This window comes from Calidris pugnax, unplaced genomic scaffold (genome assembly GCF_001431845.1).
Source record: "Calidris pugnax isolate Ruff unplaced genomic scaffold, ASM143184v1 scaffold246, whole genome shotgun sequence".
NCBI classification, from domain to species: domain Eukaryota; kingdom Metazoa; phylum Chordata; class Aves; order Charadriiformes; family Scolopacidae; genus Calidris; species Calidris pugnax.
In genome coordinates this window covers 2,143,278-2,156,785 of record NW_015090989.1, presented here as the reverse complement: position 1 = coordinate 2,156,785, position 13,508 = coordinate 2,143,278, and the positions used below count along the sequence as shown (strand labels likewise).

Genomic DNA, 13,508 nt, shown 5'->3' with positions numbered 1-13,508 from the left:
ATCTTAAGATCCTGTATCTCATTCATATCTACTGGTAATTGTTATATATACTTCAGTCTTCTCAGATTGCTTTGGAGAGACATGGTCTTGATTCACCAAATTGTAATGTTTTCTGTTACAAAATATTTTGCTTTTTGGAAAATAACCTATAAAAATTTTACAGTCCTTTCCATGCTGAATTTCAAGGTGGTCTGATTTTGCATTGAGCCACACTGTGTGAAATTTTATTCCATTGAGCTTTTCTCCTACGTTTCATTTTTTAGAACAATGAAATGTTTGTTACTGGTTTAGAGTCTCTTTTCCAGATGCTTTATCCTAATAGCATCTGGAAGAACTGGTAGTTGTTGTCACCTATTTGCAATTCTTTACAAAGTTGCAGTGAAGTGATCTTGCAAAAGATTACTCCATTTTCAGTCCTCTTAAAAGTTTCAGGTGTTTTCTGGTAACGAAGAATTCAAGAAGAGACATCTCTGAGTAACTTAGCAGGTATTGTCTCCAAGTTAGATTCTAGTTATTTTAAAGACTATCTGTACGATGTGGAACTTTGCAAGAATACTAATTTTTTTTATTATTATTTTTTTAATTTTTTGTGAATGTTTGTGTTATGTTCATGTGATGACATGATTTATTAATTCCTTGAGCCTCTGAGCTTCAGAATAAAGGTTAGAAGACTTCTCAAGGAGGAATTACACTGGAAGTCAGAACTTCATTTTGCTAGGAACCAGTAAAGAACACATCCCAGTCTTATTTTAAAGAGATGTGCCTCCCTCCCTCTCTCAGTGTATGTCATTCTTCAGTCTTTTGCTTTCCATGCTGTCCATCATTTTTCCCCTGCACTCTGCTACTACCATTTTTTTTTTTCTGTGAGTGTGTCCCCCTGCTTTCTTTGGTGTTTTTAGTTATTTTTTAAATGCCACTTTTAACTCATCTTCTATTGTTATTTCTTAATCCTTAATTTTTCCTTCTATAGTTTTGTTTTTTTTTTTTTTTAAGCTTTTTAGAGTAGGATGGTCTATTATGAGTTTTTGTACTTTGAGCTGCGGCATTTCCTGATCTCTACTTCTTCCTGCAATATCTGCAATATTGTTACTCAGTTTATTAGGAATCTGGAGGCTACTGTCCATGCCAAAGATCAATATAGAATCCCTCAGGTGGAAGAGAGGAGGTAGATTTTATTTTATTTTATTTTGGTTTAGGTTTTTTGTGCATCCTGTGTTTGGGTTTGATTTGTTTGTTTGTTTGTATAGTTGTATTTTCTGTGTTGGTTTTGGATTTTTTTGTGAGGGTTTTTTTGGCTACTGAGAAAGAAAGCTGCATATGTGTGTGTTCTGAGACAGGAACTTGGAACTATTAATAGTTCTGCTTTTTAAATTTTCAAGGGGCAAGGCAGTAGTTTTGAGCAGCTCTGAAGGGAAACAGTTGATTCATGAACAACAAGGAGGCCAACTCCTGATCCCAGTGAAGGCTTTATTTGGGGCATAAGATAAAAAGGAATAATTTTAACAGCCAGATGACACAAGACTGCATGGATGGATGTTGCTTATCTATATTAGTGCAATTTGTTGTTAACATGTTCTAAAATATGTATATAAACACAAACATGAATGTGAGGTTTTTTTGGATATGTATTGCTGAGAATTCATAAAAGCATGCTATGGATACGTTTCAGCTTCAGACCATACTGCCTGTATATAGGGGATATATATGTATAAGTATAGGCAATATTATCTTTTGAAAATATTGTTCTGATACATAAAACTCAGGACTGGATAGCAAAGTATGGAAAACTTGTTGCTGTCTTAGTCCTCCCTCCACGCTGGGCTCTTCAGAGCCTTCTGCAGTGCCTTAAAGGGACTTTTTGGAGAGCAGCATTAGCAGAAGCAGGCACTGTCAGAGAGAAAGGATAAGGGACAGATGTTGCTTCACATTGCTATTAATTTATTTATATGTTTCCTCAAATGCAGTCCTGTGGACTATGTCAGAAAGTATTTGAAGTTTTCAAAACTACTGAAATTATTTGGTAATATAAGCTCTACATCTGAAAAATACTTAGGAATTTGAACGATCTAATTCCTGTTAGACCTAAATTCCCTTAGGACAGGATATGTAGAGTTTGACAGCAATTTGTATGCAATGTTCATACCAAAATTCATCTCTTTGAAACATTGCTTAGTGCTGAAGATACCTGCAAACATGAAATTCATACATCTTTGATTTTGAAGTAAAAGGCTGTTTTTAAGAAGCTTCATTGATGAAATGCAATGCAGAAGGTCTTCCCTGCCTCTACTAAATAGAAATAAAATCTGTTATTAAATGTTCTGTGGGAAAATAACTGTTTTCAGTATTTGTCCCTTTTGTTCAGCTCTTCTCATGGTAGGACGAATGGGTGTATGCATGAGGAGGAAATATAGGTACTGTTGTAATTAAAAGTCATTCCATCAGTTAATATTTTTAGTAAAGCAACTATTTGAAGGTTAAATATCTCTGCCCTACAGCTTAAAATGGGACTTTTCCTAAGCACAAAACTAAATTTTATATTATTTTGATACAAGGTTTATGGACCTTTCAGTTATTGCGGCTCACATTGGATTAGTATTTTATATTTTTCTGTATAGATTGTCATCCAAGAATCTATTTCTTATAAAGTTTATTTAATTCTGAGATTGAATCATTGTTTGGGATGTGATTCATAAATTTGTGCTAAAGCTTGCAGTAATTATGAGGAAAAGATAATTTAAGCTTACGATGAGGTCTGAAATATAGCTGCTGAGCAGGCACAATATTTAGTTTAATAACTGCTTTTATATGATGCACAGGCAGCTTCTCAAACCTTGTTATAGAGAAATAATACTTTCTGGTGTGTAGTAAAGTTTTTTCTATGTTTGCCATTAAAATGAAATAAAAGCAATTTAAAGAAAAACTCAATGCATTTCTGAAAAAAAGATGCCAAATGAAAGTTATCACCTTAAAAGGCATCCCAGCTTGCAAAGGTGAAAAAAATTTATGCTCAGGCAAGTCAAATCATCTTAAAATTGCTGCTGTATTTTAAAACATAGTACGTACATATTTGTTAAAGGATAGGACTAGTAACATTGGTTTGCCAATGCATACATCATTTCCTGTCAGGGAGTTGCGCATATGTATTGGCTGTAGGAGTAGGTGATATAAAACCTGAACACAACTGGATGAAATACCCCGCCATGCAAAACAAAGGGATTCTGTGTGTGCCATTAGTCAGTGTAGAAATGTTATTCATACTGGCTTTTGAATTAAATTATTTTTATTGTAACTGGAAAGAATTCTGTCTTCAACTGGAAAAGTCTAAGTGCGTGCCCGATTCTCTAATCCTGAGCATATAGTTATTATTCTAATAGGTTGTATGGAAATTTATCCTGAATTGGGTTTCGTTACTACTGTTAATATTAAGATGGGCTTTGATATTCCCCTCTGTAGTAATCTGTAGCTGCAGTTTCTGGTTCTCTGCATATCTACTCTGTCTTCCCAGGACCCCCGCAATGGGAGACCTATGCAATGTGTTCAGACTTCAAAACCAATTCAACTAATTATCTGAGCATTTGAGCAGTTTGTTTCAAACTGCGTAACTAATGAATTGAAACTGTTTTGTTAATTTGAGTCAAGATTTTGGGGCCTTCTAGATCTTTAATAATAAAACAATGAAACCTATAATCTTTTATAACACCTATAAAAGCTAACTGGTCTTGAGTAGGTTCCTGGTTTGTTTAATGGCCGGGAAATCTCACAGTGTCAGTTGCTGAAGGTGTATTAATTTGTCAAGAATTCTCTCTTTGTATTTCCATTTTCAAAGTGATAGTATCTATTTTTAAATGTTTTGAACTAAAATTTTGATCTTCAACTCATATTCTTTGTTCTGGGATGGAATTAAAATAAGCAAGTTAAAAATTAATTTTCATATGGTGGTAAAAGATCGTGTCCTGTATTTACCTACTTAGAAGAGGAGTCTTAACTTCTAAACAAAACTAATTCTAGGGGTTTTTCAAAGTGTGAGTATTGATGAGACAAATAGTCTGTTTTGGTCATTTTTTACTTAGACTCTGGAGTGTTTTGCTTTTCTAACTTCAGGTCTAAAACTTCATTAAAATTGATTCACGTAGTCCACATTAAGTTCATCTAAATAATAGCATTTGTTTTTTCTTTAAATCAGAGTGAACATTCAGTACAGGATAGGTACTGTTGAATTTGGCTGCTTTTCAGAAAACAGTTGAAAGATGACAGGCAATCATGTTTTATAGCGAAACCATGCTGTAAAAGAAAACTGAAAAGATATATGGTTATCATTTATGCAAGTAATTTACTGTGTGCACAGATTCCATTGAATGGATCATAATATTATTTAATGACTGCCTTAAATAAGAATCTGCATTTAATTTCTAATGTTGATTTAAATTTCTATTGGTCCTTTTTGCATCTTTGACTCCAAAGCAGAATAAATGACATTTCCTTGCATAGGGCTGATAGGAAAGCAGAAGTAAATGATAACATAAAATCCAAGAAAGTCTTGAGTAAGTATTTAATAAATACGAAGAAATATTTAGCTATGACATTAGCTATGAAATATTTAGCTAGTTATTTCCTTCAACTTGAAAAACTAAACAAAAAAATAGCCTCTGTGAACATGGCATGTTTATATATTTGTCCTCTTTTATTATATATTTTAATTTGCTGATTAGATAAATAAGTTACCAGGAAAGACAGTTTTCTGCCATCCTGATTGAAATGACATTTAACTTATTCTTTCTGAAAAATAGATAGTAAACAACAGGTATATATTGTCACCATTGCATCAAAGATGCAATCAAAAGAAATGATGCTCTGAGCAGCAAAAAATCTACCACCCCTACCCTCCACTCCCCTCACTTGTGGTGGGTAGATAAATTGTGATCATTAATGACATGATGTGCTGGTCCTTACCTCCCATGCTTTATAGTTCTCCATTTTCTTTCCATCTCCCACTGGGAAGCTGGGGAAATTAATGCAATTTCTGATGTTATTCATGTTGTTCATGGCTGGAACCTCAGGAAGAGAGGATGTTGGGGATTTTAGCCTCTAATAAAAACATGATGCAACTAAGACATGATCACTTAAAGGTACCCAGTTATGAATCAGTCATTTGATCTCATGAGATCTGAGTGTCTCACAGAGGAAAAGCGTATGTTCTGTTTTGCATGGAGTGTTTTCCTTGTTGGGAAACACGCCTAAACCATACAGCTCTTTAGTAGGTTCTGCTGGCAAATGTCTAAAGCATGTATTCTGCTGTAACGTCTTACAGAATATAGGAGCTGTCAATTTCTTTCAAAATAATTTAAATTCAGAGAGATCAGGGAGCTAGAAAACATTGGAGTTCTTGATATTTGCTTGTGTCTTTGCTGCGTTCATCTGACCTAATAATCTATTGGCATTTTACTTCAGATGGTTGGGAATGGTTTTGAAAACTGGTGATGGTCCAAACTCATTAATCACTCCTGTTTTTTTCTGTGCTTGTGGCTTTCTACCATTTTGTGATGGTCCCTGCTAGCTGAAGTGTCTGTTCTTCAGGAATTAAGAGCTGATATCATTGCTGCTATTAGAAAAAACATGGCTGCTTTCCCAGCTATAAGTCTCATATATCATGTGAAACCATGTGTCTGTCACTATTTATTATTGTATTATTTCAATTGCTGTGGAATCCTGACCTCTTGCAACAAAGGAAAAGGACTCCTCAGTGTGAGGAACTGCTTATTTGTGAATAGAATCATCAGAGCTTCCATGGGTCATCTTTTCCTCTCCCTTCCAGTTCCCTCATCTCTGGATGTGTTCAAAGAATTTTAGGGGGAGGCAGGAGGGCAGGTCTTTATTTATTTATTTTTACATTACAACTTTGTGTTCCCTGATCTAGGCTATTCTTTGTTCTTAAAGATCTGTAGGATACCTCACTGTCATGTCAAGTTTCCTTTTGACACTAATCAATTCTGCAATCAGTTTGTTTTGTTGCCTAAACCAGCAGTGAGAGCTTCCCTGAAATATTTTCTTAATTTACCCAAGCAATGTTGCTACAGAAATTTTTCAGTTATGGCTTTGGATTCTTTCTCTTAAGAAATTGTTTGTGATATTCTGCATCTGTTGATGAATACTGTTGAAGAAAGGTTATTTTACTATGTCTGTGTTTCTGTGTTTGTGGTGTGCTGATATGAAACAAATGACTCTACTTAGAAAATGTCTGAAATGCTATAGAGAAAAATAAAAAGGATAAATATATTTAGATTCATCTTCTTTTGTCTTTCCATGGACATTAAAACAAACAAATAAAAAAAAGCTAAGAGAAGTGAACAAACTGCTTCTGTATAGAATGTTGGATGGTATTTTTTTGTCATCAGAGAGCTTTAGTTTTTGGTGATCAGCAGGTTTCAAATGTTGGTAAACACAATATATTTAATGGCCATTCTCCCCTTCAGTGTTCTTTGGAAATATGCATTAGAGAATAAACACTGAAATAGCCTTGGCAATGATGGTTCACGTAGACAACAAATTTTTTACTTGCTTTATTAAGCATTATAAAACTGAATACACTGAATAATTTAACACATTTAGTAACCGCATTTGATAGCAATACAGGTACCTTTCATTCTAATAGAATAGCACAGACTTCTATATTATTTACTTAAGCTCTCCTGCAAGTACAGAATAAATACATTGCACAAGACTTCTAGTTTTGTAACATCACTTCATGAATGGTGTTATAAATAAAGGTCAATAGTGCAAGATGATGCCTTTGTGATCTGTTTGCTATATTTGTATGGAAATAGGCATGTTTTTCAGTTTGTTGTCCTGTACCTTAATGCCTAAAATGTGTATAAATATTTAGCTCCAAGCACTCTTGTTTTTTCTGCCATGCTTTCTTACAAATGGAGTGTCACCTTTTGAAACTCAGATGAGTCTTTTAGCTGCTGGCTCATTCTTCTTTAAGTTCCCTTTCAAATCCCATTTTGGGGAAAATACCATATGAAAATAATAATGATGATTGGACAGGTGGCCAATAATTGAATCAATATTTATTGCTGAGGTTGGAAAGAGCCTCCAGAGATCATCTAGTCCTCTCTTCATTCCCCTCCTCTGTTGTCCAGTTGGTTTTTGAATATCTCCAAAGATGGACACTCCACAGCACTCTCTGGGCAGACTCTTCCAGTGTTCAGCCACTCTGATGGTAAATTATTTTTTTTCTTAAGACTAGATAGAATTTCCTGTATTTCAATTTATAGCCATTGCCTTTTGTTCTCTCACTGAGCATCACTGAAAAGAGTTTGGCTCCATCTTCTTTACTCCTTCCCCTCAGACATTTGAACACATAGATAACATCCCCCTGAGTCTTCTCTTCTGCAAGCTGAAAACACAATTCTCAGTGTCTCCCCATATAACAGGTTCTTCAGTCCCTTCTTCAACTTTATGGCTCTTTGCTGGCAAAAGTCTGCTCTTCTGAATTCCAGGACTGTGATACGGCTTTTTGCCTTGTTTTCTCCTTTTGGTGTCCTGAAGTCTACCACTTTATGGTCACTGCAGCCATCGTAGACCCATGGTCACAGGCCCGTGGTCACAGGAGCTAACTCCTAGCAGCATGGCGCAGGGAGGAGCTTCTCTTATAGCAACACTGTGAGGTCTCAGACATTTATTGGTACACAGCTGTTCTGTAGCAATGGCTTTTTTTTATATTCTAGATTGTGCAGTAGTACCTTTGCTTTGAGTAGTATCACTCATTGAATTTGGGTCAGTTAAGACGTACTGCGGTTGTCCTTAAACACATTTTTCTGTGTTTCATGACTGTGCGTATCAGAGCATGAATGAAGATTTGGCACATGCCCAATTCTTAAATTGGGTACTCGCCTCAAACTGAGAAATCAGAAAGTTGACTCAATCCAATAATACAGACATCTGAGTTACTTTGATATAATTTGAGAGCTATTTCTTTCATTAACCTTCATACAGCTTTCTTACACCCCTGCCCCCAACTCTGTTGTCTGAAGTTAACCTACTGTATGCCTCCAGAGTACTGAGAATTTTTTATCACAGTAACATCACGAGTTACAAATTGGCAACCTTTTCTGTGTTGTAGTTATTGATCCGGGGTTTAAAGGCTTGGTAAAGGTAGGAAAAGGCATTGTGTTCTGACACCTGGTTTGGGCATGTACAAATGTACATTTTGTGTAGATAGATAACTCTTATAGCCATCTGTGCTGCTGATGACCTGCTGCTGAGATTTTTGCTGAATCAAAGCATAAGCTGTGATGTTAGCTAAAAGAAATACTATGCTACAAGGTGCAAGGCCCTTGCCTCACTCCCAGCCGAGTGCAAAGCTGGATTACTGATTTAAACAACTGCTAGCTATGAAAGTGGTATCCAGATGTGGATATTTACAAATGAGAAAGATGGCTATGGATTTTGTTGGGGCCTTTCTCTATTTAATAAAATTCCTCTAAAAATGGTATTTAAGAATGTTGTTTCGAGAGAGAAGTATGAAAGAGGAAAGAAAATCTACTTTCTGGTACTTTTATGTTTTTCTTGATTATGTTATTCTATAACAAAACATTAGAATCTAATTATGTCATATTATAAATTAATCTGAAAGGTGATATCTTCTAATATTAATCTAAATTCACATTACATGGCAATTTATTATTCAATATTTAAAGGAAAATAGAAAATATTATGTGCAAGATATTTTCAATTTGCATAATTCTCGATATACTAAAGCAAGATGGATATCAGTGTGCTGTTTGAATTATTAAAGTACATTTTTCTTTGTATTTTAGACAGCTTAGTCAACATAGTTAATTAATATGAATGTTAGTTAATAAGTTAATGTGGAGTAAAAAACCAGCTATGTAATAACACAGGATGAAGCTCAGTTGAATTACCTGTCGGTTGCAATGAGCTAAGAACATACATACAGATGGCTAGCAAGGATCAATAGATTACAATAATTTGCTTGTTGATTGCCCCCCGAGAGATTGAGGTGAGGTATGAAAAAAGGGTTAAAAGGTGGATTGCTACACTTTAATATGGCTGCTACCAACGGTACAGACACTCTAGTAAATGTTGGGGCATGTAAACCAATTTCTATTATATTCTAGCAATTGCAGTCAATATCTCATTGTTTTTAAATTGAATCTATTTATTTTGAGATTTCTGTAAAGTCTTGTAGAATAAACATTAAATCAAAATAGAAGTTGCTTTTCAAGAAAACTTCCCCTGTCAGAAGTTATAGATATATATTTAGCAAGTTAGCAAACTCCTTCAGGATATTCATAAAAGCCAGCTGTAATTTTAATTGTTTTTTCTTTTCAGGAAGACAGAGTTCATTTATTTAATGAAATCTCTGCTAACTCTTGGACTTTCAGCTTAATGATACATCCGTGCTCATAGTAAGACTGTGAAGTGGAAATACTATACTAAACTTCAGCATTTCATCTTGTTCAGTCCCATCTGTGTATTTTCCTATTGAATCAGAAGAGAAGAGAAAAGAAATCCAGTTCTGTCTTTTATTCTTGTGCTGAAGTATCTTGATTACCATGGCTAAATAGAAAACTATCACTTTTGTATTTTGTTTTGGACAGGTTCTCAATTCAAATTGCTGCAACAGCAGAGAATTGCCTTCTTACTTTATACCCGTATTTGGCATCTCACCGCTCTGATCAACAAATTATCTTGAGAACTGGTAAGCAGTCAGCACTCTACCTCTTAAAATTGTAATATGTGTAGTAGTATTATCAATGTTTTTAGTGTGAAAACAGGGATGTTATTGTCAAGACAGCATTTCTGCTCATTAATTACAAGGGGATACTGACATGAAATTTTAAAACAGTTTAATAGCTATTGTTTTCTTGTTGAAAATGAGGAAAACTTCTACAAATTATTAGGTAGTTTATCAAAAAATATTGGACAAGCCTAAATCTTACAGACTGTTTTGTGAAGTTTTTGAAGTATGAGTAGAGAAAACAAACCAAACAATAGAGAATAAATGAACTTAATTTTAACTATGTCGATAGAGAGTGATCATCAACAATTCCTAGGAGAGCATTTGGATATGTTTTGAAGAAAGCAAAAGAGAAGAAAGCAACATGTTATGATGTTTGGAATAGTTTTCAAGTTTTTTTAATTACTGTCATTGAAGGCTGGAGAGCATAGCCATATTTTAAAGCCTAATAAAAGCCTGTAATCAGAGACTAGAAATATTTTTATCTGTAATGTGTCTCTGCCTGACTCTCTGCTTCGACATCCATGCCCCTTACCCTTCCCAGCCCTGTCTCTGCCTGCTTCCTGCCCCCTTCTCCATTTCTGCCTTCCTCAGTACTCTGTCATCTCTTTGTGTGTAGCTGTGCTTATGGGAAGAGATTGAAATCACTGTATAATTCAGGTTGGAAGGAATCTCTGGGGGTCATCTAGTCCAACCTCCTGCTCAAAGGAGATTTAAGTATGGGGTAATTTTTTTTAATTTTTGTAGTTGTTGGGATCTGATATATTTGGTGAAATAGATGAGTTTTCAGGTAAGCAAGTCATTAGGTCTGAAACAGATTTATCTTTCAAGACTCTGAATTCTAAGATTGCATTAACTAAATATGTTCCTCAGACTATCTAAGAGAAAAGAGAGATGGTATTTGTGAAGCTGAAAAAGGTATTAGCACGAAGACAAGTAATGTTTTTTTTTGTTTTTTTTTTAATTTATTTTTCCTATAGAAGATAGGGATAGGTACCATATAAATAATGGATCATAGCACAATTAAATGAAGATAAGAAAGGGGGAAAAGTGTTATCTCTTATAGATGTGTGATGATTTTATTTCTTTTTTTGGGGACCAGTAGGTCATTTTTGCAAGCTTGTCTTTTGGAGATACTTTATAGGTTTCCCTTCAGGATTAAGCCAAAAATGGACCGATGATTTTATAAGAACTGATCCCCCATTAATAATGGGATATTTCTGTCCTGTATTGATTGCTTATTGATAATGTTATCAGTTTGTATCAGTTTGAAGCGAGTCATTATCACAAATCACTAAAGCCTAGTTTATGTGGTTTTGTATAGACTACTTTGGTGTGGAAAGCTGTTTAATGTGGCCAAACCATATCTACAGTGCCTTTGAAAGCTATTCATGAAGGTGTTGCTTCTGTTTATCTGACAATATGCTCTTGTTTTATTCTCTCCAAACCATACAAATAACAGTGCCAGGAATCAAAAATTGAAGATAATCATACAGATTTCTGCCTTCTTTTACTGGTGTGTTTGTTTACTTCTCTAGATGCTACACTGTGTTCCTCTTCTGTTGTTCTGGAGACTGACATCAGAGATAGTTAGCAGAAGCCCTCTGTTCCTATCATAGGCCAACATGAAAATGTCAGACTAAATGTTCTGACAAAACTAATGGATTGATAAACCATATTTTGAGTTTGGTTCGTAAAAATATGTGTTGTTGAGTTTGAAAGTGCTTGGGAATGGTATTCTGAGACTCATGACAGAGCTGGGATCAAAAATTCCTTAAGAATATTTTGTTCATGACTTAGAATTCTTGAATTAATGCTGTTCTGATGGGTGCTTTTCAGCGAGTGAAACATACTGTTAATGGAAAAAAATATACAGATAATTTTTTTTTTCCCCGGTTTAATGACCAAAGTGAGATTTTCATCATGAGTCAAATGAGAACTGTTACTTGATTAACTGAAGCACGAAATAGAAAAATCTAGAAGCAGATAGCCGTTTATAAACTTTTAAAGCACAGACAATGACATATGTTTTCTCAACTGCAGCTTGTAATCTTGTTTTATAGACAGTAAGGAATGCAGTAGTGAAATTGTTCTACATCCACGTTATACTCCACAATCACTTTCCCGTAGTATTTCCTCAAGTTCCTTTGGTGCAACCACTGATTCAACCTATCAAGATTCTTTATCAGGTATAGTGAAGATGTTCCCTTTAAACATTTTGAGCTCTTACAACTGCTTTTCAGCTTACTGCTTTCAAGAGTTATGTTTTGCATTTCTAAGCTTTGCCTTAAATGCTTCTGCCCATATAATGAATGAATACTGGGGAGTATGTCCTCTCCTGTGATACCATGAGAAACCTGGCCTAGAGTATAGAAGCAGAAAATATCCTCTTTCCTTTTAGCAGACTAAGTGGAAGGGAAATCAGTCAAACTGGTGCAAACAAAGAAAAAACCCCGAAAGCAAACAGAAAGTGAAAAAATATCAAGGTCCCTTTTGCAATAACATGTCCATGGAGGAGTCAGCAGAAAAATAACTACTGAACAAACCTAAGGGATTAGTTGCTAAGAAGAGTATTGCTTTTGTAGTCATGAACTAACCAATCATATACACTCTGTAAATATGCTATATTCTGCAAAGGTCTAGTTATACACTCAGGTTAGACTTTGACATTTCTATTGCAGTTATGAAGTACTGTATAAAAGCAAGTGTTGTCAGTGGGACTGCCAGATTCCCACCAAAGCTACTCTATCACTCTCCTCCTCAGCTGGACAAGGGGGGAGAAAATAGAACAAAAGGCTTGTGGGTTGGGATAAAGACAGGGAGCTCACACAGCAGTTACCGTCACAAGCAAAACAGACTTGACTTATTAAAATAAATTAATTTAATTTATTACCAATCAAATCAGGATGATAATGAGAAATAAAAACTAAATCTTAAAACACCTTCACCCTACCCCTCCCTTATTCCCAGGCTCAACTTTACTCCTGAAATCTCTGCCTTTTCCCCCCACACTGTGCAGGGGTCTGGAAGTGGGGATTGTGATCAGTTCATCACATGTTGTTGCTGCTGCTCCTTCCTCCTTGCTCTCTTCCCCTGCTCCAGTGTGGGGTCCCACCCATGGGAGATGTTCCACCATTAACTTCTCCCATGTGAGTCCTTCCCATGGGCTGCAGTTCTTCATGAACTTCTCTATTGTGGATTCACTACAAGGTCACAAGTCCTGCAAGCAAACCTGCTCCAGCATGGGCTGCTCTCTCTCTGAGTCCCCAGGTCCTGTCAGGAGCCTGTTCCAGGGTGAGTTCTCCACAGGATCACAGTCCCCTTTGGTCACATCCACTTGCTCTGGTGTGGGGTGCTCCACGGGCTGCAGATGGACTTCTGTTTCACTGTTAACCTCCATGGGCTGAAGACAGCCTGCCTCACCATGGTCTTCACCACAAGCTGCAGGGGAATCTCTGCTCTGGTGCCTGGACCGCCTCCTTGCTCTCCTCCGAATTATAGAATCATAGAACGGTCCAGGCCGGAAGGGATCTCCAAAGGTCTCATCTGGTCTGACCTCCCTGCAGTCAGCAGGGACACCCTCAACTAGACCAGGTTGCCCAGGGCCTCGTGGAGCCTCACCTTGAATATCTCCAGGGAAGGGGCCTCAATCACCTCCCTGGGCAACCTGTTCCAGTGCTCCACCACCCTCATAGTAAGGGACTTTCTCCTAATCTCCAATCTAAATCTGTCCTTCTCCAACTTC

At 36.1% G+C, this 13,508-nt stretch overlaps 1 protein-coding gene across 1 annotated transcript in view; it reads left to right on the top strand.

The window, feature by feature from the left end:
* Positions 1 to 13,508, top strand: part of CFAP47 (cilia and flagella associated protein 47) — a 306,788-nt gene that overhangs the window by 52,459 nt on the left and 240,821 nt on the right. The window contains exons 28-29 of the mRNA XM_014954045.1: positions 9,624 to 9,724; positions 11,827 to 11,952. Of these exons, the coding sequence (XP_014809531.1) occupies positions 9,624 to 9,724; positions 11,827 to 11,952 (227 nt within the window). The remainder of the gene's footprint in view (positions 1 to 9,623; positions 9,725 to 11,826; positions 11,953 to 13,508) is intronic.